This window comes from Lonchura striata, chromosome 1 (assembly GCF_046129695.1).
Source record: "Lonchura striata isolate bLonStr1 chromosome 1, bLonStr1.mat, whole genome shotgun sequence".
Lineage (NCBI taxonomy): Eukaryota > Metazoa > Chordata > Aves > Passeriformes > Estrildidae > Lonchura > Lonchura striata.
The window spans coordinates 127,115,993-127,143,714 of NC_134603.1; the positions used below are offsets into that span (position 1 = coordinate 127,115,993).

Genomic DNA, 27,722 nt, shown 5'->3' on the forward strand with positions numbered 1-27,722 from the left:
AATGAGGTTTCCCCTACAGATGGTCTGTGTTGTGTACCTAATTGTTCCTATTAGAGCTCTTTTAATAACTCTATAATTTATGAAGTGTTGGTTGAAAGTATGTGAGAAATTATAAAATTAAAAAAACTAACATTTTGCAAAGAGCAGTTATCATATATTCCTAAGTATTTGCTTTTAAATATTTTTCTGGCTATTAGTAACACTGTCTAAAAACACTCAGGAGTATTCTTAGATCATACAGTTGGGCCTAAACTGCTGAGAATTAATGTAGAGTTCTACAACAACTCTAAAATGTCAGTCTGGACCATTCCCCAAAACAGTGTGGAAGAAGAAAAGCATGAAGTTCCTTACTTCAACAAAAATAGTAATAGCTTGCCAGGTTAGATAGCTGAGGGATGTTTCCTCTGTCTGCTTGCACTCTAGGGAATTATCTCTCTTTTAAATATGTTTGTTGTCTTCTCCCCACCCTTAAAAAGATGACAAAGCATGTTTTCTTTGAGCTAGCATTGGGAGAATTGCTATTATTAGAAAAGAGAAGTCATTGATATTGTATCTAAGATATTTGCAATAGTAAAGGATTAATATTTAGCAGTCTCACTAGAATTTTCCCCATTGCTTGGTTGAGAATACCAAGGCTGGAATGATAACAAAATCAATTGCAGTTGGCACTTGCAGTTATGTAAGCAAGAAGCTTCAGGAAGTATAAGGAATTGTAAGCTTAGGCCTGATACTCTGATTTCTGAATTAATAATTATTTCATGATGCAAACATATTGACAAGTTTGAACAAGAGCACTCTAACCATGTTTACATAATTTCTGTGGGATCACACCTCAAAATGATGGCATTATGGTGATTTTACAAGCTTGAGGTGAAATGTGTGTTTGTACTGGGAGTAAGCACAGATAATTGATAAGTTCAGCCGGGTTACTGCTTTTATAACTACCATTTGTTTTGGACAAGAGGTCAATTCCTACGCTGTCACAGTTTGGGAGGAGCTGCTAAAGGTTATTATTGCTCTAAAACTGGAGTAGCTGTAAACTTCTGAGAGAGTAGAGATGGATTTCTGAAGAAGTTGCAATGTTGATTGTGTTCGTGGAATGAGATGTGATCTCATTGTTGCAGTTAAAATAGTGTGAACCAAATTTATTGTTGTATTCTAACACTGACATTTTACAAAGATTAAGGTCCCACCAATTTTTAACTTTTTTTTTTTTTCATGTGGGATGTTATGAAAACTCCGGGATTTCCTAGCATGGAACATGGAATTTGACCGTAGTGGTTAATACAGTAGTTTATTTTAAAGCTATTTTACCAGTAACACTGAAATCTTTTCAGTCCTGCTGTTTTGTCTATTTTCTCGGACAGTGAGCACAAGACTAATTTGATTTGAACCTCACCAGTTTGTCAGTCCACTAGTTGGAGATGGAAATAAAATCATCTCTGCTGGCTTGAATCCCATTAAATCCCTTCATGCATCAGATGGCTTGTATGATGTCCTTTCTTCAACTTCACTTGGAAGGATTTTTTGATAATTAGAAATAATAAATTTAGAGAACTTTTTCTTTATTTACAGGTGGAATTGGCACTGTGTTTGTTCATGTGAGGGCTCATATGGCCTAATTAAAAGTTCACAGGTACCATTGATGTCTGAAATGCTTAAATCAGTATCCCATTGTGGTTGGAGTTCTGAGTAGGAGGATGAGCTATGCATGCATTTTCTTTCCAAGAATGTTCATAAGTTTGGGAACATTATTTGAAGAGTATTAACTGCTTAAATGCAGTTTTGCTTTTGTTACAATGTTATTTTTTAAATTTTTATGTCTGTTCCTTTGTCTCTTCCCTTAATCTCATGCTTCCTGGAGGAAGGGGGTGATCCTGGTTCTATTTTAATCACACCTGTTTGTGTCAGAATGTTTTTATTTCAGAACTATCACTATTGTGAGATTCTGGTTCATCAGTATATTTTTGCAATTCTAGGGAATGACTACTCAGCACTTCTGCTGGTGCCTCTAAGGCAGTGCAGGTTAGGCTGTCTCTTGTGATGTAAGGGAATGAACTTGAGCAGGAAGTTTGAATTGCTACATATCCTGTAGGGCACCCTGCATTTCCACTCTTCCAGTCAGCGCTGTTATACAAGGCCAAGTAGAAAATAATTTAGAATAGCAAAATTCTTGCAGCAGCTGTCCAGCTGATTATGAAAGAGTGCCTCAGAATTGGAATGATTTCTCACATACCTCTTAGGTGATACTAAAAGCAATGGGGAACAAATGTCTATGGTATTCCCAATCACCCCTTATTCAGAATTTGGCATTCCAGACTGCACGGATGAGTTGAAAATCTGGTGATGTACATACCTTGGGAAAGAAGTGCCCAACCTGTGTTACTGTAGAAAGAGTGATTGCTTTGAAGTCTTGCTGATTGTCAGGATCTTGGAACTGTCTGACTTGGAGAGATGAGGGAGCCTTGCTTGTTGCTCTGCTGCTGTTCTAACAATGGCTAATGCAGGCTGAGATAGCTCCAGAGTCTGGAGTCTATTTCTCCTATGTGAGGCCCACTTAAACCATTCCACGTCCATTATTATAAATCAAAACTTTCTTTAGGTGGGGTTTCCCCAAAGGTTGTGGTGTTTCATACTGTTGTATCAGCTTACCTTTCTGAAGCCTATGTAATGATTTTTTGTGATACCTTGAAAATAATGGAATCAGTAAAAATTATATATATTCCTAATTCACTGAAGGACCTCTTTGTGCTTCAGATCACATCTGTATTTATATGTATTTGTGTGCTTTTTATTTTTTTTTCTAAAAATCTATGCAAGTGGTTGTAGTTCTGTTCCATTCTCCCCAGTATATCTTGGTGTATTTGTTACTGATAGATACCTTAATTTTTAATGAAACCTATTGGGGATTGAGGTAGCGAACCTCTTTTAACATACTTGGAAGAAAAATACTTTTTTTTTAGTGTTTATATACTCAAATTAGTATTTTTGATCATAATGCTAAGAAATGGAAATTTCATTAACTTTGTAAAGCAAAATCATATACTATGGAAGTTTGAATCTTGTAATGCCTGAATTACAAATTTAATTTGATGGTACATATAATGAAATGGTAATTACTTTTTATGCTTGTTTATGTCTTCAATAAAATTTAAAAATTCTTGTGGAGAACAAATTGGTTTCTGTGAATATAATTTTTATTGTTTTGATAAGAAGTTATTTATAACGTTAGTCTAGGAGAATAAGGTTTTATTTAAAATTTTCACATTTACCAAACCTTTTCTCTTCATAGTCAGCATTTTTTCTAAATTTAATAGAGTGCAGTAGGAGTGTTAGAAATAATTTGTCCTTACTTTGTGTATACGAGCACTTAATGCTGGTACCTTGCTTTATGGTCTTACAACTATGTACTTAATTTCTTTAGTGCTTCATGCTTGACTTGCATGTGTCCATAAAACTTTGAAATGAATTTTATGTTTTTTTCTTTAAGTTGTTTTTAAGGTCTGGACTTTAAATGGTACTGGTATGTCTTTCAGTTGGCAGTTGCTCTACTGCAGCTTCTTAAAAATTCTTATGAAGATTGTGAATTAGTAATAGTGACACCAACAGGAATCAATATGTCTATGAATGTTTCTAAGCTCTTACATTACCTTATTGGATATTTTCCTTTATTGAATTCTCCAGTTAATGACGGTTGACTATTGCCAATCACTGTTTCTTTTAATTGTGCTTTATTTTACTGACACCTCTTTTATTTGAAATATTTTTTCTATTTTAACAATCTCAATATAACATGATGCTTGCAGTCTTCTTATTTTTTCTCTCTAGATTTCTAGAGAACTGCCCGTAACTCTAATTTCCCTTATTTCTGTTTTTTGATGCAGTATGCCAAATGTTTTTTTTGTTTTCCAGTGATCAAAGTGGCTGCATTGTTTTTGTGTAGAGTTGTATACCTGGGTTGGTCTATGAATGCTTCCACCTTGCTGTCTGTGTGGTTCTTCTTTTGTTCGTTCTTTTGTTTGTTCTTTTGTTTCTCTTGTGTATTGCCCTCTTTATTATTTTCTTTATATATTTTTGTTTTCCTGCTGTTGTCATTGGCCATATATTTTTCTTTAGAAGTCATCCATGCATAAAGGCATTTAAGATGCTAGGAGTGCCATTTCATGTTTAACCTCACTGGATCTAGTTTGGCTGCTACTGAAGTGGTTTTCTCCCCTCCATCAGACACAAGCTGGTCTGACGGCTTCTTGTTTCAGGTCTAGCAGCTAAGTAGCAACTGCATGAAGAATTATTTTGCCTTGGAGAACCAGTCTTGTGGAGGGATATGCGGGTGGGAACACAGGATAAGTTGCCAAATCAACAGCTGCATGGTTCAGTGCTAGGGAAGTGCATAGTGTTAGTCTACATTTCCTTCTGTTAGATCTAAAACAAGTCAATACCCAAAATAATTCTTGTTCTTTTGAATCAGGGAGTGCATTATCCCTTCTGTGGTTTCGGAATGCATCTCTGCCTCCAGAAAAAAATTACAAATAAAGTTTGGTAGTGCCAGTAGCTTTCTTTTTTTATTCTTGGACATGTGACAATTATTTAAGTTTTTAGATATCTTCTCTAAACTTGCCCTGGGACCTAGATATTCAAGTGCCTCAATTAGTTTAATCTATAATTAGTTTCAGTCTATAATCTTGAAGTGACAAGAGTTGGAAACCATTTCTGTGGTTTCCTTTCTCTCTGAATTCATTGAAATTTGTTGGAAATATTCCATACACTATGTATGAGTATGAAATATTCCAGCAAGTTCAAAAACTGTCCTTTTATGTGAATGTTATTTGGAGGTATTCACACTTGCTTTCCCTCTTCTGTGTCTTTGTGGGAGAGGTATGATGTGAACCTGGGAGATATCCAGGAAATACTGACATGCTGATTCTGGGCCCAGATTTTGTACAAGGAAGAAGATGATTACTTGAGGCCAAAAGATTCATCTAGGATACTCAACAGGCTCTTTTATTCCACAGAGAAGAAGCCAGATGGACAGAGATCATGGAGTAGAGTCTTGGAAGAAGTTGTAGGAGGCTCCACTCTACTTACACTTACCTGCAGTGCTGTCAGCAGCGTTCTGTAGCAAACCACTAATAAAACCTGTGGAATTTCTCAGGGTTGTGCAGTCAGCAGACAGCAGTTTTCTCAGTAATGGTATTAAGGGAAAGGCAGAAGTGCAGAGAGGATTGTGAAAGATGCATGGAGCGAGCAAGCCTTCCCAAAAGGGATGGGGGGCCAAACATCTCTGGAAAGTGAGCGGGTAAAGCACACAAACGATAAGGACTGTCAGAGGTATTGGAAAGGGGGGATATTAAATACATGAAAAGGAAAGATTTTATTTTGTTTTGTTACATTCCCATTGCATTTTTCCCATTGGGAAAAATAATAATATTTAAACAATTTCTCCTTCACTGACTCAAAGCAAAATCTGAGTGCTGATTTTCTGTGTTTGCACTGTCCATTCTGTGAAGAGTTAGGCATCAGCTGATTGTTAGAGGTTGCAGATTTTTCGTATATTGTGAACTATCGAAAAACTTGCTGACACTAAACTGATCTTTTAATCTTCCGTTACTTTCTGTAAGTGGGTTATACTCTGTCCAGAAAAACAGTAGAGAGGAACAGTAAGTTTTTAGGCTTACTCTAGCTTTGAGGGTTTGCGTCACTTTGTATAACAGTTGTTTCCATGGTTATTTTGTGTTCATCCAGTAGCATGCGTCATACAGAATTTGGCCGTGTAGGAGTTCAGATGTACTCTCAGAGACCACTGGGAATTTGTAGTGAAATAGTGGTTGTATCACAATGTCTGTATTTTGTAACTGGAGAAAACCTGTGGCACTCAGAGAACTGCATAAAATTTAAACTTTTGAAGAAAACAGTGAAGTAACATCATGATCTCCAAAGGAAGGTGCTAGTATTTTGTCAGTCGTTTTAAGGTTCTTAAAAATTGACTGTATTTGCAGCTTGGGATTCTACTTGTTATTTGTGTACTGACAACAAATTCTCTCTTGTGCATACTCTGATTTTTGGAGTTCTATTTTTAATATCCATTTCATTTTCCAGCTTATGAATTATGATGCTGATTAAAAAGCACTATATACTTTTAAGAACTGTTGTGAAATTATCAGTACATTTTGGACAAGAAATCAGTTACAGTGAAGGGGTGATCATTGTAAGCAGAAGTCCAAATTGAAACTATCATGGTGCTGGCACTAACTGAGGTCTTGGAATTGAAAGAACAAAACAAATCTGCCAAAATATTAAAATCTGTGAATATGGTGTTGGTAGCTGTTTCTTCAGAATCCAGTGTTTAGGCAGTAAATGCCCTTTATTATTTTGGTGGTAAGAGTCTAGACACTGCTTACTTATGTTTGAATACAAAGGTGAGCAGCAGGGAGAGGAGAAAGTAATGCTTTAAAAATGGTGTTACTTCTCAGTCACATAAAAGGGGGTCAGAATGTTAATTAGGAGCACCAGCAAGCTTTTTCTAAATCTGCCCTTCCCTTGGTGACAAATGTAGACAGTGTGTGGCTTCATAATATGGATGTATTTTATTTTAGTACAAAATCCTTTGTGGTGGAATTGGATATTGTATTCTGGTTTCCAGATGGATTTGTATGTAACAGGAAGGCCAGAACTGGACATAGGACTCCAGAGATGTCCGAATGGAGAGGAAGGGTCACTTTGCTGACAGATGATGGAATACTGTCGGCCACTTTTGCTACAACGGCATGCTGCTGACTCGTATTCACCTTACAGCACACCTCGGGGTCTCTTTGTGCAGAGCTGCCTTGCAGAGTGGGCCCCAGACTCTATTGTGGCCCAGGGTTAGTCCAGTCTGGATGCAAACCTGTGCTTGTTCTTGTTGAACTCGAGGAGGTTCCTGTCAGCCCCTTTCTCCAGCCTGTTGACACACCTCAGAACCCTCCAGTGTAATGAGTGCTCACCCCACTTCAGGATTTTGTGCACCCTTTTACTGAGAATTCACTGTGTCACACTGCCCACATTGCTCAGGCATCATCAGTCCCATATTGATCTGTGAAGGTTCCCACCCAGTCACTGGCTGCATGCTGAACTCTGTACCACTGATCATGTATTTGCCTCCAGCATTTTTCACTTACCTTTTAATCTACTCATCTGGCCTGTACCTCAGCAATTTAGTGATAAGGAAGCTGTGGGATATTATGCTAAAGGCAAAGTGCATGTTATCTAAGGCCCCACCCTAGTCCTGAACATCACTCGCCTCATCACAGAAAGCAATTGGGTTGGTCAGACATGATTTTCACATGGTAAATCTCTTTTGGTTGCTCACAACCTTCTTAGGGACTGAGGTGATGCTGACTGGCATATATTTTTCCTTCCTCTCTGGCCTGGACCTTCTTTCTTACTGATGGTCTTGTGCTGCCAATACAGTCTGAGAAATCATTTCTGGTGGCTTTCTGTTAAGCTTTGTTTTTTTGGATTCCATGATAGCAATTACGGTACTGTCTTCAATTAAGGTGACATTTTGCTTTACAGGTGAGAAACTCAACATGGCTTTCCTTTGTGAACACTACATTATTGCTTACAGCTTTTCTCCTTTTTAGTACATTAAAAAACCAACCAAACAAAAAAACACAAACTTTTTTTTAGGGATAGTAAAAAGGATAACAATGTTTTTAACCACATTATTTCATTTGCCAAAATAATTCTACAAGGATAGGTGGTAAGATTGACTGTATTTAGAGACAACAGCCTTTATAAAGAGGGACAATGTGGAAATAAATTTTTAGTCTTTTTGAGTATGTCTGTTATGGGAGGACTTCTGGCAATTATGATAGATAATGTGAATTGGCTTCTCCCACTTGTATTCTTTCAGATTTGTAACCTGACCTAATAAGGCAAGTAGAGTCAATCTTTTCAGTTCTTACAGTCCTTGATAAAAATACTCTGAAGTTAACATTTTTAGCTTAGTATTTTTAAAGTATAGATGAGGAATATTTTGTATTTGGGGTGTATTAGATTGTGGTATGTACTGTGAAAGAATACTGCATCCAAACTGGTTTCTTCTTAACTTTAGTGGAATAATGTTGAAAATTTTGCTGCAAATAGCAACATAATATTACCAGCAGGTTAAGGAACTTCACAAAACTTTGTTGACTAATTTTATAGCCTGATGAAGCCACAGTACTGAAAGGTTGATCAGAAATTAATGACTTAATATTCTTCAGTAACCTTTCTGCAATATTGGATTTCATGTGTGTATATATAATATTTGTGTATATGCAAATTTTGTATAAACACATAAAATATTTAACTCTCAGAAAAAAAAATCACACATCCTGCAGATATTTATTGAAATGCATGGCTGTCAGTCTGTTTAGCAGAAACTACTGATTTTAAGAAATTTGATTGAAAATAATTATTTGCTTATTGCTGCTTTCAAGCAAGTCATCAAGTGATAGAAACAAAAATATTAGTATTTTTGTCAGTATAAAATTCGAAAGTATTTTCTGCTATTTACATGTGATGAGTTCTTTAGGAAAAAGCAAAACAATAAAGGTCAATGGCTGCTGCTGCAATGTGCAGTTCCAAAATGTTCCAAATTTGATATAATTTGTCTTATTTTATACCTTCATGTCTTTTACACTTCTGTATTTGCAAAAACTGTGCACTCTTACTGCATTTCTCTTTTTGTTATAGTGTGGTTGTTGGTTGAAGGTGGTGAGATTTCCAATCTCTTACATTTTCCAGAAACTGTATCGTTGTGCATCTTTTTTGTATTTATTCTTTTTTAAGCTGATTCTATCAGTTCAAGATTGCACAAACTGTTTTGCACACAGCCACTGCTATGAAATTGTGTTGCATCTCTATAGAAAAAAAGAATGAATTTATGTTAGGAGTAATCATTGTTCATCAGACCTCTTAAAACCCGTATTTTCCACTTGGTTCTCCCTGTAAAGATCATAGACAATAATGCATTGCCTTTGAAAGGAAGACTGTGCAAAGTCTTGTTTATATAAATAATCTTTATATATTTTTTTTAGTAATGGCATAAATTGGGCAAGTGTAATGAAGATTTAAGTTCCAGGAGTAGGCAGATGCTTATTGCTTGGTAGAAGGGATGCTGAGTTGAAATTACCACTACAATGGAAAAACAGCTTAGAACTAAAGAAAATTCCTCTCTACCTTCCAAAATCTTATCTCTTAAGGTATCAAGAAACCTTTTAAAAACGTGTGAAATGCAACTGTTTCTGTAGTATCTGTGAGCCCTGTCTGCATGTTTTTGTTAGAATCATAAAGAGATGACCACTAGATCTGATTATTGTGGAGACTCATTTAATACATACAGAAAAATTTCCATTCAGTTAAGTATTAGAAGCTGGAGTGGTAGAAATTGTTCTCAAAGCAAAGCTCATGATTCTTAAAGTTCTTTCAGTGGAATCAGGTTTCTTTAGCAGTGAAAAAAAAAAATGGTGAAAAGAACTTTTAGGTAACTCCTTGCTGCAGGAAAGTAAAAAGCTTAATATACTGCTTGAGCAGTTGTCACAAATGAAATATCCAATAACAGTTTATTGACTTAGCACTTGTGACATCATTATTTTGAACCATATAGGAGAACACACCTTTTTTTTTTCACCTGCTAAAGATTTTGTAGGCTTCCCCCTCTCTCCCCTTTGCCACTATTTTGCATCAGAAAATCTTGAAATAGGTGTAATCTGTTTATCCAGAGGCTGAATATAGAACAGTCTAGATTATCTCATTGGCTTGCATTCAAAATAGAGGGACTATTTTATTCTCTCACTTTAGATCACCTTAGGTAATCCTGTCAAGCCTTGCTCTGTTTCAATCACCTAAAGTGATCCAAAATGCTTTTATCATTTTGTCTTGCTTTCTGACCAAGTAAATAAATTATATTGGATGCAAGTCAGTATGGATTCTTAAAAAAAAAAAAAAAAAAAGGATCACTTCCTTGGAATTTGTATTAAAGATGAGTTTGAGTTTGTCACTTTTATATTCAAGAAAGTAGCTGAAATTGGGGCTTGCATCTCTTATTTCTCACCGGTATCCAAGATGCTCAAGTGCTTCTTTTAAATTTGACCAAAATTGTGTATCCTTTGACTAGAACATGATTCAGACTGGGTTTTAATTGCAGGCATGTTATCAGAAAGAGTGTGCGTCTGTGAAGGTAGCCTCTTTATTTTTCACAGCAAGCTAAGTACTTGGGCCACTCAAGAAAAGGTTACATGGAATGAAACTTTCTGTCCCTTGCTGATACATCTGCTATATAATGAAGTAGCTGTTAGGACTGGAAATAAAGGTTAATAAAATGAAGGTCAGTTTAACATTAAACATTTTGCTTCCTAATTTCATATAATGATTAGCAATGGTGGCAAAGCCAGGTGTGAGAGAGAAGAAAATTTTACACTGAAAATATTTACCATTTCTTACAAAACTGTGTTAAACAGAAAATTGGTCTTTTTCTTACAAAAACCCCAGTTGTATCAAAATATGGAACATAATGTTTTTATTTTTAATTATATTACAAATTGTATAGTAATATTCTGACTATTGCAAACAGTAAAGTTTTAGATAATTTGTTTTTCTCTAGACAAATAGTAAAATCAAAGTACTGTGGATAATAACTTTTAATCTTTCTAGTTACACACTGTAATATTACATATTTAAGGAGAATGTTAGCATGTATTTTCATTTAAATGTTTGCACTTCTAAAAATTAGCTTTAGCAATAAAATTGTAAAGCTGCAGTGATAGTGAATACAGATGAAAAATTGTCACCTATCCATTAGAGCCTAGTCTGTTGGCTGTCTTGAATAGCTGTAGGGGAGAGTAGGGGATAATGATCCCAAAAGCTTTGCTGTTTCATGCAGTGTGAGGAACAGCAGGAAAACCCAAACTCAGAACATTTAGACATGATTGTGTTTGAATTAATGCAACTGTTAAGTAATTAAGCCATTTGACATACAAATTGTGCGGCTAGTGGAAGAAGAGGAGGTGAGGTAGAGAGGGGACAGATGGACTCTTGCTTGCAACAGAGTTTCCACTCTGTAACCGCGAGGGACCAGTGGGAATACTGCACTTACCTAGAAGAAACTTCATCGCCCAAACTTAACTCTTAACGTTAATTAACATTACCTTCTTCATTTAGTTAAAAAAATGTTAGTGTATATTTATATGCTCTAGTATTTTAATCTTTCTTTGGGAAAAAAACCTCCAATCTTAACTTAGATCAATAAAAGTAAAATAGACTATGTAAAATCCTTTAATTTTTTTTTTTAATCCCAAGAGTTTACTTGGGAGTAGTGCAGTAAAAATATTGTGTCGATTCACCACAATTATTTTTCAAAAGTATGAAGTAGGAGTGCAGTTTAGGGTGTATTTTTCCTTTGCCTTTTTGGGCTGAGGAAGGAAAAGGGCAAAAGGATAAGAAAAAAGAGGTTAAAAAGAGACCTCTAGTGCTGTTAGGAAATCATGATATGAAGAAGTCAAAACCATGTTGACATATATTTCAGATGATTGCTTTAACTGTGGCAGATAGGAGAATGTAACTAGAAAGTTGTTAATGGTTTACTTCAAAATTGTTAAATATTTCTCTGAGTCGTGTAACGTAACAATTTCATTGCACTGAAATTGGCACTCTGGTTGGTACAGCTTTCCAATTTTATTTGTCATGCTAGTGAAAGAGGCAGTAATTTGAAACCTAAAATAATCTTTTTAATCACTTGACAAAAGTGACACTCACCTTAATTATAGAAAGGTTTATATGTGAACATGTTCCATTTGCACGCAAAATGGAAGTCAAATTAAAAGGCAGATGTGTGGAATTAACAAAATTAAACTTGACATCTACTGTAAATGCAATCCCTGACAATTTTTTTAATGTGAGCCCAGAGGAGGCATTAAAAAAAAAACCGTAATAATTTAAACTACCCGAATGGCATAAAATAGTTTATCAGTGTCTGTTAGAAACAGGTCAGCTCCTGTAACTTTTAAAATATTAATGGAAAAATTTAATTTGATCAACAAGAGTGAAAGAATTGTGAGCAAAGCAATGTTTTTGTTTTTAAATGTTGCTGTTCTTTCAAAGCTCAGATTGTTCTTTTGTGACCATTAAATGTGAAAATAATCACAAACTATAATTCTCCAAGACAGAATCAGTCTTTTGGGTGCTAATGTAAGATTTAAATTGTCTTTTGTTTCAGCTTTAATAAGATTGATAAGCAGATGATTCCAGAGCCCTGCCTTCCCATATGGGTGTTCCTAATTTCCTCTTGAACTGTGTCTCCAAACCTGAAACTGCAATTCCCACCCAATGTGTGTGGGAATTGTGAAGAGAGACAAGTGCCTGGAAGAAGAGCTTCTCATCAGAGTAGGAGGGTGGTGGCACCCAGAGCCACATAAGTAGAAATACTTGTCCTCTGTTCAGTGGCAGAGGGGGCTAGGAGGAACCTGTCATCTGAACTTGTGGAGTAACATTTGTTTTGCCCTAAACCAGACACGTGTGTTACCTTACTGCCAATTGCAAGCTAAAATTGACAGCACTAGTTCAAATCCAAACAACAAACTTCTATTACTTTGGTGAATCATTTCTAGAGAAAGATGTGTCAAGACCGAAGATCTTGCTTAAAAATGGGTGTGGGGCAAAGGTCTGAAAGATTGTCAGATGGATTAAGCAAATAAGAAACCTGTTGAAGCTACTTTTTAGTAAGACATAAATGTATTTGTTTCTGGAAGAAGTGCTTTCCAGAAACTTCTGGGTGAATGGTCATGTTAAGTGATGCAGTCAGTCTTAGCTTAGCACTACTAGCCATAATGGCGTGCAGCTTTAACCATCAAAATGTTGCCTTGATTAGGAAGCAGAAACCAAAGAAGGAGCAAAGATGCATAAAAAGAAAGCAAATTCTTTATGTACTGCTTTTAGTACTTGGCTGCATACTGTGGAAAAACCATTCAGTGTGAAAAATGGACAAAACCTAGTCAAAAAACCAACAAGCAGGTGTCATTGAGGTGACAGTTTTGTTAGCTGTAAAAGCTGAATCAAGCACCTATGAGTATTCACCTTTCTGTGTCTTCTCACACTTGATGAGCTTTGCAGTGTACTGTTGGAGCTTACTTCAAATGCAGTTTATTTTGCTGCAGCAACTCCAGCTGTGGAAAGAAAATTACCATGTGTGGCCACAATGCTGCAGTAACCTATTATATGTATATAACCTTAGTAATATTCTGCAGAAGTCTGCAAAATCTTAGACTTGAAAGCTAAGAAGTGATGGTGATGAGACAAGCATAGAGCATCTGTAGTGGTGGTAAGCAAAAGTGGCTAAAACTGATGAAGTGGAGCAGCTGCTGACATGGAATAAACATCCTTTACCCATGTGTATGCACACAGTATGTACCAAACCATGCCTACCACAGCACTAAGGCCTGTGCACCTCTTCAGGCTTTAGATAACTGTCCCTAATTCCTTGAAAGTCAGTGAACAGCACTGTGCCAGGTCAGCTTGGAAGTTTGCCCTGCCAAAATAGGGCAGGTTAGCTTCTTTGAAAGGGTCTGCATAGCTGTGACTGAAACACCAGCAATTACACCATTTCTTCAGAAGACTGGTTTGTTCTTTGTGTTAAGGGTTATAAGCATTCACCCTGCAACTAACTTCAGTATGACTAACAGAGCTTCACTTAATCTGTGCATCTTCTAAAAAATTAACATTATAAATAGAATTTGGAAATAAGCTGTAAGTGGGATTTGAATTTAAATGCCTGAATTATTTCCATACTGACCAGCAATATAGTCATATTTGTAATGTTTGAACATTCTATTAAAAAATAGTTGGTTTTTATGTATAAAGAACTTTAAGTTTTCATTTTTTTTTCCTAGGAGCCTTACTGCTGAAGTCCCTTCAAGAAGTGTGGAGTCAGGGAAAGTTTTGTTTACAGTCAGCAAAAAGGGTACCTTCCTGATGATTTAATTCCTTTGAATGTCTCCAAGTCTGTGAGACTGTAAAGTACTCATTAGAATATACAAGCATTAGGCCAGTATCAGTTGTGCTTCCTGCAGTGTACCAAGTTCTGTGATTTTTAAGAAATCCTATTAAAATACCAAATGAGATTTGAATCTCTGTACCCATATGCTAAATTGCAAAACTGGAGCATAGGACAAAAGGTCACTGTTTTATTTATTAGAGTTACAGAGCTTTCTTTGTTAATTATGCATTCATCCAACTCTGACTATACATCCATCTAGTTTAATTAAGTCATTTAGAGTGCTTATCCCATATTTAGAACTTAAACTTTTTTGCATGATGTGATTAAGCATAATGGGTTTTTGACATAAAGAGACCATCATTAAATGCTATCTTCTGTGTGCATATCTTTGTTATCATGCTTGTAGTGCTCTGCAGAAATTTTAAAATTTATTTCTGAGGATATGAATCTGCTGAATCTTCTTTTTGTATTGAAATGTAGATGTGCAATGGGATCTCATATTTTAGTTAATTCTTGCATTTGCCAGGTTTTCTGTCTTTGTTTCAACTGGTGTGTCCTAGAATGGTTTGGGTTGGAAGAGACCTTAAAGATCATCTAGTTCCAAGATCCCTGCCGTGGCCAAGAATACTTTCTGTTAGACCAGGTTGCTCAAAGCCCCAACCAGTCTGGCCTTGATGACTTCCAGGTTTGGGGCATCCACAACTTCTCAGCCTGTTCTGGTGCCCACCACCACCTTATATCTAATCTAAACTTAATCTCTGAAGCCATTCCCCCTTGTTCTGTCACTACATGCCCTTGTGAATAGTGTCTCTGTGTCTTTCTTGTGGGCTCTTTTCATGTACTGGAAGACCACAATTATCTACTGCATTTATTTATTATAAGTCGACAAAACAACAAAATCTTCTACTTGGTTATGATTTTAGTAGTGTTGATTTTGTGGTTTATATTATCTATTGAAGCAATTCCTCAGCTTCAAGAGAATTGAATAACTTACAATGCATTTTTTTTAATTGCAGCACTTTAATTACACTCATCTACATACTCGTGTGTTTAATTTTTCCCAGCCTCAAACACTAAGAACAAAGCCGGTATGACTTGTATCTCCTGCTAAGAAAGTTCAACTTGGAAGAAAATAGAATTTCTTCTCAATGTTCCATTAAACTTTTAACTAGGAAGAATTAAATTATTCTGATTATTACAGTTTAGATCTGTCAAGGTCTCTCTTCAGAGCTGTGATTTTGCTTTTTGATCTTACTCTCAAAAAATAATCACAGCTGCTTTATATAGGAGTCTTAATGTATCTTCTTTTTCATTCTATACAAGATTTCTAAGACCTTTTTGAAAATGTTGACTTTTTAAATCCTATGCCTAAAATGAAAAGACAAAATCTAAATAGTTCCTTGAGAGAAATGAACTGCAGCTCCTTCATATTAAAAGCTAAAAGAGGGGTCTCTGCAAATCTGGTGTTCAAGCTCTGTTTGTTTTCTAAATGTCAAACTGCAAGACAAGTTTATTTAATTACTTTCTTAGTGTTACTTGTTGACACAGTTGTCTGAGTTCCCATGAGGTGTCATTTGATCACTGTTAGGAAAGGTGTAAATTAGACAACAGCAGCAACCAAAAAGAAAAATAATGAAAACCTTAGAGCTGGAACAGTTTGGGTGGCCTATAAATACTTGTATTCATTGTGTTTCACACTCCTGGGACTTGGCTGAAGCATGCTTTCCATATTGAACTAGAGATTAGATTAAATGAAATTTATATAAGTTTTGTTGACTGCATTGCAGCATTGTGATGGTCTAAAAAGTATTGTAGCTCAGATGAGTCAGGTTTTCCTTGCCTTGCTTGTTTAGATTACCATGCATATATGTACAGGTATCTACAGGCACACATCTGTTTATATGCTAGATAGATCAAGTATTTATGTGTATACATGGGTATATATAAATGCACGTACACTATAACCGGAATCTTGCTGCTTTTTTGTACTCCTGGTGGCTGCCAGTGCAGGTGGAGTTTTGCCTGCTGCATTTATGCCAGACATCAACTCCCAAAATCCCACCAGCCCCATGTGTGCTCTTGTGACTGACTTTAACTTCATCATGGGCTTTTCAAACAATCACTACCCAGGTATCAGTTGCAGGAGCTTCCCTCCCTTTTATTTATGTGGAAAAGTAGACTTGTGCCAATTATTTGGTGCACCTGCTGACCCGCCTGTGACTTGACTCTGGAGAAAGGGACACCTTTCTAGTCTTGCACCTCCTTTGATCTAGGGAAGAAACAGTATTGCTTGGTTGTAGAAAATAACATGTTTAGATGTATAAAACAGGGCTGTATTGTCTCTTCCTGTTCTATCACAAAGCCTTCTTTTTCCTAGGAGATGGTGGAGAACTTTTCTCACTGTGGGAATGGGGGAAGAGGTGAGGAGGAAGGGATCTCAAGAAACAAAAAAGCACAAAAGGAGAATAGAAAAGAAAAAAGTGGCACCTCAAAGGATGATAGATTTATCTGAAGTGAGAGATGAGGAACAGTATTTGAAAGAAAAATGCTGTAATGTTTGCTAAACTGGATTAGTGGCCCACAATATAATGGGAGACATATGTGATAGCGATATACTCTTAAAAACAAAGGTAATTTTTTATTTCATCAAGCAGAGCTTACATCTGGTTAAAATGTATAAAACACTATAGAAACTAAAGTATTGCTCTGGAGACTTGAAGTTGTATGAATATAACAATAATTCCTTTTCTCTATGTTCTTGTTTACAGACCAGTCTTTCCATATGGGGATGGGGAAGCCTTGGCCTTGTGCTTTTTCTAGTAACTTTTGGACCCTTCGCTATATTTTACTTTGCATTTTATATCCTCTGCTTTGTGGGTGGGTAAGTATATTATTAAGTGTTTTGTTTAATTTGCTGTGAAAGTAAAATTTTAATGGGTGTGTTAGCAAAGAGCTTGCTCTGAAAATCAGAAGTGGCTTTATGTAATTAATGTTTCACCATTTGAGACCTCTTTATGAGCAAAATATTTGCAATTGAACTCCCAATTTAGCTATTTTTAGTGGATGTTAGGGGGAAAATGCTCACATAAAAGCAGTGGTAATTTCAGTTCTTACTTTTTATTAGTGTCAATTCTTTTCCCAGGTACTTTTAAGTGCTTAAGTTTCCTTTTCTATCACAATCTCATTTTCCTATCTAAGGCAGTTGATTCATGGGAGTGGATGTTGTCCTGTGTGTGTGGAAATAATGCTACACTTTGAACAAGTAGATCAGTTCAGCAGCTGTAGACTTTTCATATATTATCTATTTAGGCAGGAAGGGAGCAAATGTGAAGTTTAGCACCATTATAATATAATATATTATGATGTTTGCCTTGTAACATTTTTAGTGGCAAATTAAAATGTCTTAGTGGGATATTCTTTTTACCTTCATACTTACTTGATACCATACAGAACATATGTATATTCCTGTATATCTCATAAAAAATGTAATAGCGTTTAGTAGCTAGAATTAGAGCTGCTGTGCTTGGGTTTCAACTGTATTAGGCTTGGTATTTCATCTCTGAGAAATCAGAGTAGTCAGTCTGTTAGAAAAGGGATTTATTTAAGGTAAAACTAACTTGAAGTAAATGCTTTTGTCTTGTCAAGTCTTGATACAAGTGTGGTTGGCATATTTTACTATCTGTTTGTCCAGGGCAAAAGTCAGAGTTTATCTAACGGGAAGAATGCATCTGCTTGCTGTTTTGTCTTACCACTTCCTTAGTACTTGCAGTATGGAAAATAACATGGGATATAATAATTTCTTAAGATGTTATTCTTCTTCCTTGCACAGTTTCAGTTTGGCTTTTCAAAGCTAACTGTCAAAGCAGGGTCTCGGAACATGTCTCAAGTCAGCTGCAGTTTGGCACCATTAAACTGCATGTGGTGCCTGAGCTCATTCATTCTCAAGTCAGCTCTCATATCTCTTTGCTGTGGTTATCGTACTGCTTTGATTAATTTTTGTAGCTAGTCGGTAAACACTGATCTTGTTAAGGATTCATCTAGTGGTAGTGTATCTGTTGGAGCAGAGTGTTTACTTTCATGTATAGATGTGAAGTCTCAGCCCTTGCAGTAGAATGTCATCACTTCTTTACTATAGCATAAACGTCTTGGCTATGGTTGTGGTCTGGCCTTTTTTACATTGTTAATCTTTTGAAGAATGATACACTTTAGCACACAGAACGGTGAGTGCTAACTAGGCCAAATGGGTTTATATCTAAATTATTCTTGCCTGCTTTTTTTTTTAATTAATTCCTCTGAAGTTTCACAAAATGCTTGGTCATGCTTCTGTTAGAAACAAACATAAATTGTTATGAAGTAATTTTTGCACTTAGGATTAGCAATTATGTGTCATAACATCATATATATAAATTTAGAAAACAAAAATTTAATTTTGGTTCATGGTTATACTGGTGTCCGTAATATTTACTTACACTTCTCCAGAGCAAAATAGCAATTTTGGACACAGATTTTTGTGGTTGAATTTTTGGTTGAAACTTGGAGTTCTTACCCAATTTCACAGTTTTCTAGGTCTTTATATTTCATTCAAAAAAGAAGTCGCCCGTGTCAAAGGTTTCTGATTTCCAGTACCAAGAAGTCCAGCTTCTGTCCTATTTTGCAGTTTTAACAAAAGAAAATGCTGAATCACAGCTGGTCACACTCTTAGTATTGACCCTAAGTACTTAAAAATATATCAGTGGGCTGTGCAGAAAGATAATGGTGATGCCATATCTATGTCAATGTAATCATTCTGTTTATGCTGTTTAACTCCTATTATGTGTAATTATTTCTTTTTGATATTCACTCAGCTCTGTGATTGCACAAATGACTTGTAGTAAATGTACTGTTCTTGGTGTTCATGAAAGAATACTGAAACCATTTGTATGTATGAATAAAGTTCAAAATCACCATTTCTCTGTATTTAATTTTGGTTTTTTTCAAGACTGATTTATAAAATGTTAGCTTTTTTTCTGTTCAGTGATCATTCACTTAGGGAACTGAACTCAAAAGCAGGAGGCTAACGATAGATACTGTTTACTTAACCTGTGTAGAATATTACAGGGTGGTACTCTTTTTTTCTTCTCCTTCAAGTACTAGTGTAGACCCCTTTACCTGAGTGCTGAGCCTGTCTGTTACCATCTGTTTCCCACTAAGAGTGTTTATCTTATTCTTTCCTTCCCTCTTTCAGCCCTAAGGAAGTGAAATAAAATTGAAATTTCTTTGAAATTTCAGTTGAAGTTTCTTGAAATAAATTGCTTTGCCATTTGAAAACATTTGCTCAGTTTTCAAATCCCATAATTATTGATACTTGATCACATCCATATATATGTGACTGTCTGGCTTCATTAATGATTGTGACTGCTGACCAAATCAGGAATAGTTCTGTAGCTGCTTTTTGACTTTCACAAAGCATTCAGCTGAGACTGTTACTTTTCAGAATTGAGGGGAAAGTGATAAATCTGCGATTTTCATTTTTTTATCTTTTACCTTTGTTCTGTTGTTAATCTACCCCTGAAAAAGCTGGCCATCCAGTAATCTTTGGAAGAATTTTTTAAAAATTAAGCAAAACACAATCTTTCCCTTTTTCTTGTCTATTCATTTACAGAAGACTAATATGATTTCTCATTCATGTATTGAAAATCCTCTTGATGAATTAAATAAGCATTTACATGAGAAGATTCAGGTTAGCTAACAGATGTCCTGAATGTTCAGACTATGTGTCCTTCTCTGATGCTCACATGATTTTACATTAGAGTATAAAATGTGTTAGTTTCTGCCAGAGTAGAAGCAGCTCCTAACATTTCAAACATAAAACTGGTAATAGTTCAAGGCAGCTAAGAAGATTAGCCTTTTTTTTTAACCATATTGGTATTATTAGTATTTTTGAATGAGTTGTTAACTTTGAAAGTATCAAAATATTTGAGAGAAAACAGAGATATAATCTGTAGGTAGTTATTTCCAAGGCTTCGTTCCTTTTGAATAAAAAAGGAGAAGCAACTGGCTGATAGATGTTTGAAGTTAAAGTTGATTTTAGGCTAAACTTGGTATAGTGTTTTCTTTAAAAGACAACTGAGGTTTCTAATAGCAAAGTCAAAGATAATCAAAAGAAAATCCAAACTTAAATAATTAAAAATGAACCAAAACATTAGTGAAACTCATATTGTGATTTTTCTAAGCAAGTTCATTTCTGTGAACTCTGATAGGTGTTATGATTTTAAAGTTGCAGGGAGCAGGAGGGCAATTAAACCTGCTTTTATTTCTTGCTGTCATATGGCAGGTAAGGATGGCTGTAGTGGAGATGGAGTATTCAGTGAACTCATCTGTTGTCAAGTTACTGATAATAATTTGAGTAGCTTTTTTTTTTTTTTTCCCTTCTTTCATGGAATTAACTTCATAGCTTCTGAATTACTGGGCCTCTGAGGGGCTTAATTTTTTTTTTTTTTTTTTTTTAATTTTGGGAATTGAAACCTTTAAATGGCATATTTTAGATTGGATAGGATTTTTTCTGTAGTCTTATAAGTGAGAGCATCATATCAACAACAATCTATATTAAAAGAACATATTACTTCAGTACATTTAAAGCCTGGAATAGCTTTGTGAGTTCCTGTGGTCATAAATGCTGGTCAGCTGGCCTTTAAATGGAATGCTTTGAAATTTGTATGGAAACTGTGTGTGTTTAGCTATCCCAGTGTTAATCTTACTATCTTTTTTTCTTTGCTTGATATTTCAAAAGCTACATGCTCTGCTTATGCTAGAACTGGGACAGACCCTGGGTTTTCTTCTATTTCTAAGTAAAGCCAGCTGTGGTTTTGTGCCCTAGTGTCATAAGCTGTAAATAAATTTTTGCTGTTCTAGCAAGGGTAAGCACAATGTCTGAACATATGCAGTGGTTAGTTAGGATTGCTTCATCAGTTTATTCCTGGACTGTGATTTTGTGGCTAACACTACAGTGGAACAGCCTGCAGGGTTTATTTCTTCATCGTTTTGGAGACTCTTCATATAAATGCAACTGATGCAACTTCTGTATGTAGCCCACTTCCCAAGTGCTAATATTTGTGAGCACAGGCAATGTGCCATCAGCAGGCACATTGTAGCATAGAAAATGCTACATAGATTTTCTGTGTTGTAAGAATATATCAAGACAGAGAATACAAGACTGGGAAACTTCATGCTTAGGGTTGTATCAATTATTTTGAGCAGCATGTTACAATGTGAAAAAACACGAGAGTAAGCAGTGAGGATTATCATGTATTGTCATTTTATAACTTGCTGGTAAATATTTTCTAGAGGTGAGAAAATGCAGCTGCTGTTGTACCTGGTTTTTTTTTTTTTTTTTTTCCATTTTAGGGGTTTTGTGGTTACTCTTTTATTTGGAAAAAGCAATTCAGAAAAATACCTTGAGCAGTGTGAACATTCATTTCTCCCTTGTACATCAGTTGGGATCCCTAAGGTAAGGACAATTTCTAGTCTTAACGTCTAGATCAGATTTTATAACTTGGTTAGAAATAATCAGTTTTAATGTAAGAATTGTGCTCATTTCTCAAGGTAAAAGAGCCTGCTTTCATCTTTTGAGTCAGCTGCAATGTGTAAGTGAAATGCAATGCCATATTTTTCCTTTATGAAATACAATTTTTTTCAATAGGTTATGGAAAGATTGATTAAAATATTGTTTTGTCATTGTGAGAAATGATTATGATATGACTGGCAAATATCTGTGAAGAAATTACTAAACCATTCCTTTCCAGACTGCTTGTGTGTCTTGGTTTGTTTTGGGGGGTAGCTCTTTCTTGCTTTTTTGTGCAAGATTGTCACAACTATTCAGGTGTCTTCAGTCACTGGATCCACTTTTGATTGTGGTCAAAAAGTTGCCTGCCTAAGAAAGTCAAACTATTACAAATCTAGATTTAGTTTTGCAGTACTTCAAGGATGTAGAGGTTATCTTCGGCTCTCTTCAACACCAAGCAAAAATTCTGGAAAGGCGTAGATGAATACAGAGCAGCAGTGGAATCCACTTTTCAGCTCTTTTCTTTTCTGAATACCTAACAGACATTTTGGTTGATGGACTCAATTTCAGGGTTCCTAACTGGATAAATCTGCATCTGTTTAGTACAAAAAAAGTTGTTAAAAGTCAGGAAGTAGAATTTCTAGGAATTCCTGGTTTATGAACCAATGCATCTTTTAAGGTCAGAAGTTTAAATATATCTTGGTCTAATCCACTTGCACTCATCAGAATAAACATTTCAATTGAAAGATTGCTAACTATATTAAATTTAATTTGATAGTTATTCTGACTGAAGCATCCTGTTATTTCTTAGCTGTCATGCACTACATTTCATGTCTATCAAAGGGGGTGAGTGTTCAGCTTTATCAGTAGCACATAGAAATTTACCTTGTGATTCAGCAGTGTGTTTTCTAGTCACAGAACATTTTCTTTGACTGCTTCATTGCTTGTTTGGTAAGTGGCCTTTTCACTTAAGTCTTCAAATATTTTAAGCTAAATCTGAAAGCATACCCTAAACTGTAAAGTAAGGTCACTGCTCCAGATGAAAAGTACAAAAGTTAAGGCTGAAAAAGGAAAAGTCAGTAGTCAGCTAATATTTCTGTTCTGTTAATGAAGCCTCGTTTTTGATGACTAATATTCTTGGTGCCATATAGACTTTAGTGCTTCTGTTATATGGGTTGTTACTTAATGTCCTGTATTTTGAGAACAAATTTAGATAAGTTTTTCTGTTTTTTGAATTTCCTCTATATGCTGAAACAAGAATCATGTTTTTTAATGTTAGTGTTACTTTTTTTGGGTTCAGTATGTATGTATGCTCTGGTTGCTTTATGAAAGAATAAAATCTTATGGAGTTTTTTGTGTACTCTTTGCAAATTCAGTAGTTTGGCACCCGATTTGAATATGGACTATTGACACAGCACTTCCCTCAACTGACATGTCTCGACTAATCTCTGAATTTATGTTTTGTAATATGAAGCCATTTGTTTTTAACTGGCTTAAGAAATGTTATTTGAAGCTGTTCACCAAATAAAATCTGTTTGTCTTCTATAACAGTGTTTTCTCTTTTGCCACTGCCTTAAAGTAGCATTAACAAGGGTATTGTAAGCTTTTCAGTAACAGTGCAAGTAGAGTCCCAACCAAAACTATACATGTTGTTTTGTGATTTCTATTGCTATTTCTGTATTAAATCTCTGCTGACTTGCTTTGCCAATTTAAAAGCATATTTTAAAAATAATATTTTTAACTTGAAATTTTTTTAATGTTTAAATTAATTCTGGACCTAAGTGGTCTTGAACAATGAATATTCTTTCTAGTGGCTGATGTGTATAGATTATACTTCTTCCATGAACCAAGTACAAGCTGAATTTGCCTGAACATGAAATTATTTTGTGGTAGTCTAAGGAGTAATGTGGAGATACTTGTTCTTTGTAAAATGCTTTTTTCATCAGAGTTTTATTGATAGTTTTGGGGTATTTTTGGTACTTAGAGATTTTCTTTAGGCTAAGATAAATGTTCAGGCGCTTGATTTTACAGAAATCAGTAATAATACAGAGAATCAAAGTTGTGCCTGGATGTAATGTGTAGAATGTACCATACATTACAACACTAGATTCAGTGCTGATAGGTTTCCTTGATTGCTATAGATTATACTTGCTAGAAAATATATAGTGAATATCTCACATTAAGGAGAGTACTTAAGGTACATTTGATGGGAGATTGTATACCTTTCTACAATTTGTTTCTTTGTTTACAAACACACAGGGAGGCTTAAAAATTAGGCTTAGACTTGCTTTTCTTTTTCAAGTTATATATAACTTCTGTGTCAGGAACCTGCAGAATAATGCAATAGTGAACTGGCTCTGCAAGATACACAGTTGTCTGCAGGCTTGTATTAAAACAATGTTGAGTGAAAGCTAAGTTTAGAGCTTTCTGAACTGTTAACTTGTATGCCACTTTCAGTTGAAATTACAGTTTCACTTCAACAGAAATATGAAATGTTTGATTATTATAGTTTATGTCTCTAAGCTTTACCCAAAAGACAAAGAGTAGGCTTGTTACAAACAGTAGTTGCATGTTGGGTTGCTAAATAGTCTCTGAGTCTCTTTAAGTCAATGGGTTGTATCATGTCTCAGATTTGAGGCGGATGTGTAAATGCCCTGTGTCTTGTCCACTCATGGAACCCTGTGACTGCGATTGAGGAAATAGTACCACAGTCTAAATGAGGCATATTTCATATTTGACAGTTAGCTAACAGTTTCAAAAGAGGAGTTCAAAAATACCAATTAGTGCAGTGGAACAAAAGGCTGAAATACCTCAGTGCAGTTAAGATGCTTGTGGAGCCTGGATTTATTTGTGCTGCATCTCACTTTGTGGGGTCTGTCTTGCATTCCTTCTAGGTGCTTCCTCCCTGCTTAAAATGAAGCAAGGAGGTGTCAAATGTAATGAGAAGTGATACCCATTTTTCCTAACCAATGATTTAATACTGGTAGAGCACATCAGGCTTATTGTGAGTGAGGTGACTGTCAAATGAGACAGTTGTCATGTAAGTTGGGTAATTCCTTTAAGTCTGTCTTCTGTGTCAGCATCTGGAAGACAGAAGTAAAACCAGCAATGCTTTCCAAGTGAGAACACAGTCAGCTGTTGTACCTATAATGGAATAAAAGCACATACTCTAAATTTTAGATATTTTCAGACATATCAAGAGCAAATTAAATTATACTGCAGGCACATAAAGATTTCTCTGGAGATAGAGAATATGAAAAAAAATTATCTCCTTGTAGTTGGTTCTGCTTTGAGTGGAACATTGGACAAGATGAATTCCTGAAATCCAGGGCAAAACCTGGATCCTATGAGCATATGAACATTCAAATTTTTACTGAGTAACCTTGCATATTCTCTGTGTCCCTCTCTTTCTTGTGCCTGCTGCTTTTTTTAACAGCTGTATTTTCCTCTCTGTTTTCCAAATGTGGTTTTATGCATGCAGTCCTTTAAAATTATTTTGACAGTTTTTTTCTGGTACTTTGTACTATGATGTGTTTAGTAAAAATGTTTAATTATTCAGGTCCCTATAATTTGGTGGTTTTGATGCAATCAACACAAAAATACTTGGCAAATTCATTAGTCTATAGGTGGAATATGCTAATTGTTTGAATGTGACCCAGTCTTAATTGTATTAAAGTAGCATTGAAAGTTCACTTTCCTTGATAGTTAAAAAAATTTACAGAATTTTGCAACAAAGTATTGCTGTGTTATGATACAGAGTTGTTTAAATAGGAGGATGATTTTTTTTTTTTCTGGCCTCCAATATTTCACTGCCATTCACTGTTAAGTGATTTGAATGAGATATACTTAAGGCAAATTCTGTTCACATAGAATAGCTTGGATACATGGTTTATAATTCCTTCATTTATGGTTTTGGCAGTTCTTTTTTCTCCCCAGTATAGTCATAACTTTAGATCAAATAAATTACTGGTTTATTTGAACAATGGTAAGTTGTTGGGTTGTGATTTTTGTGAAAATAGAGGAGTTTATTGCCAGTTTCATTGAAATTTTGTAGAAAGGCACTGTATTAGTCCACTTGAGAGAAGCACTGATAAAGTGACTTCTTTTTCAGTATGTCACTTGCCAAAAGTCAGCTCTGATGAAGTCATTCTTGGCATTAACTACTTGAATTGCACATCCTTCTATAAAGTAATTTCTTTCTCTCCATATCAATTACTTTCCAAAGGCTCATCTGTTGAGTGGCAGTGGTACAAAAAAGTAGCTTCTCTTCTGGCATATACAATAAACTGAGGTGGATAAAGAAACCAAAAACCCAACTGAAAATTATCTGCCTGAGATTGCACAGTCAAGTTCACAAACAAGAGGGGAGCTGGAGTCTTACATAAGATCTACCTTGTGCTGTTTTGTCTCACCCTTCCCTCCTTTTCTGACTATTTGAATTTTATTTCCTTCTGATTTAATACTTAGCAAACACTTGCTTGTTTATATTAAGCAAGAAGTAGGTTTTCATTATGTACTATATAGAAAAAAATACAGAAAATAGTGTTGCTCAGAGAGGTGGTGGATGTCTCATCCCTGGAAACATTCCAGGTCAGTTTGAACAGGGCTCTGAGCGACCTGATGTAGTTCAAGATGTCCATGCTCGTTGCAGAGGGGTTGAACTTGACCTTCCAACCCAAATGATTCTATTATTCTATCTGCTCTATAACTTATAATAATATAGAAAATATATATAGTCATTACTGGGTGTATACATATATATCATAAGCAGTAGTGCTGTTTTTTAATTAGAGCTAAACCCTGCAAAGTTACATTTCCCAATCTCTTTCAAGTGCATCGAAGAAATGAAACGTGAAGCCAGACCTATTAAGATTGACAGAAGACTGACAGGTGCAAACATAATTGATGAGCCTTTGCAACAGGTAAGTTCTAACCAGGACTATTTAACCTACTTTATTACTTTTCAAGTAATGACTATGCAATGCAGAAGTAATGAGTGACAAATAGAATTTGAAAATTTTACCATATATGAGAGTGATAAATAGAAAAACCATGGGAGATGGGCCAGGATTTTGGGCAATATTTGAGTATGTTTTCGGTATATTTTATTTTCTCAGTGTAGTGATGATAAAAACAAAGTGTGCAAACCAGTCTGAAAAGAAGTTTCAGTGTGTGAATTCTGTTTTTCACTCCCAGTTCATAATGGCAAAGGAGTATCATTCACTCTGGTAACCTTTTAGGATAACTGCTATTGCATTATTAGGCACATATATTTTTATAGTTTTTTGTCCTTTGTATATTTTTTTTTGTTCTTTTTCATTAGTTCTTTTTTTTTTTTTCCCTTCCAATTTTAGGTAATCCAATTTTCCCTGAGAGACTATGTACAGTATTGGTATTACACACTAAGTGATGATGAATCCTTTCTTCTGGAAATTAGACAGGCTCTTCAGTATGCACTTGTTCAGTTTTCTGCCAGGTAAGATTTGTTTTTATTTACAGCAATAGACCGTGTGTTGTATGGTAGTAGGTAAGTGGTTAAATTTATCCACTAGCCTAGTTCAGTGCATTTTACAGAAAGAACATACAAAAATTTAGGATTATAATACAAGAAATATGATCTCTTGCTGATCCCCTAGGGAAGTAATGGAGATGACAGTGTTGGAAGTCATAATCTTTTGCAAAATGGCCAGTTCAAAATTTAGATTGTCTAGAATCACTGAACTGCTATTTTTTTCCTTTTTTACAACTTAAGCATTGAGTTTGTGAATCATTAGTTCTTTGTATTCTCCATGTAAAGAGTAGGGCCACTAACAAGGTAAGTCTGAATGTGTATCACCTCAGATGATTTTTAGAAGTGGTATGGCACTTCCATATGTAAGAACAATGGGTATTTTAGAAAGAATAATATTCCATGGAGTGAAATAGAATGCTACATATGCAAACATTTTTTTTTAAACAGGATTGACTAAGGACAGATGGATAGTTTGTTAATTACCCCTTATTTCTGGTGCTGTTCCCTGACTTCCTGCTACTTGATTAGCAACTTGTCTGGGAAATTCACTTCTTTAGTATGGCTGATTTCTCAGCCCAGGTGCCACATGCCTGTATATCCGTCTACTTGTTTATTAAGTTCTTATTTCAGGTGTTCATCCCACTGTGCTTATTGTTACT

At 35.4% G+C, this 27,722-nt stretch overlaps 1 protein-coding gene across 2 annotated transcripts in view; it reads left to right on the plus strand.

Moving 5' to 3' along the window:
- SNX13 (sorting nexin 13) overlaps nucleotides 1-27,722 on the plus strand; it is a 64,889-nt gene that overhangs the window by 3,853 nt on the left and 33,314 nt on the right. For both annotated transcript variants that reach the window (XM_031503845.2, XM_031503846.2), the window contains exons 2-5: nucleotides 16,780-16,892; nucleotides 21,395-21,497; nucleotides 26,384-26,473; nucleotides 26,906-27,027. In XM_031503845.2, the coding sequence (XP_031359705.2) occupies nucleotides 16,780-16,892; nucleotides 21,395-21,497; nucleotides 26,384-26,473; nucleotides 26,906-27,027 (428 nt within the window). The remainder of the gene's footprint in view (nucleotides 1-16,779; nucleotides 16,893-21,394; nucleotides 21,498-26,383; nucleotides 26,474-26,905; nucleotides 27,028-27,722) is intronic.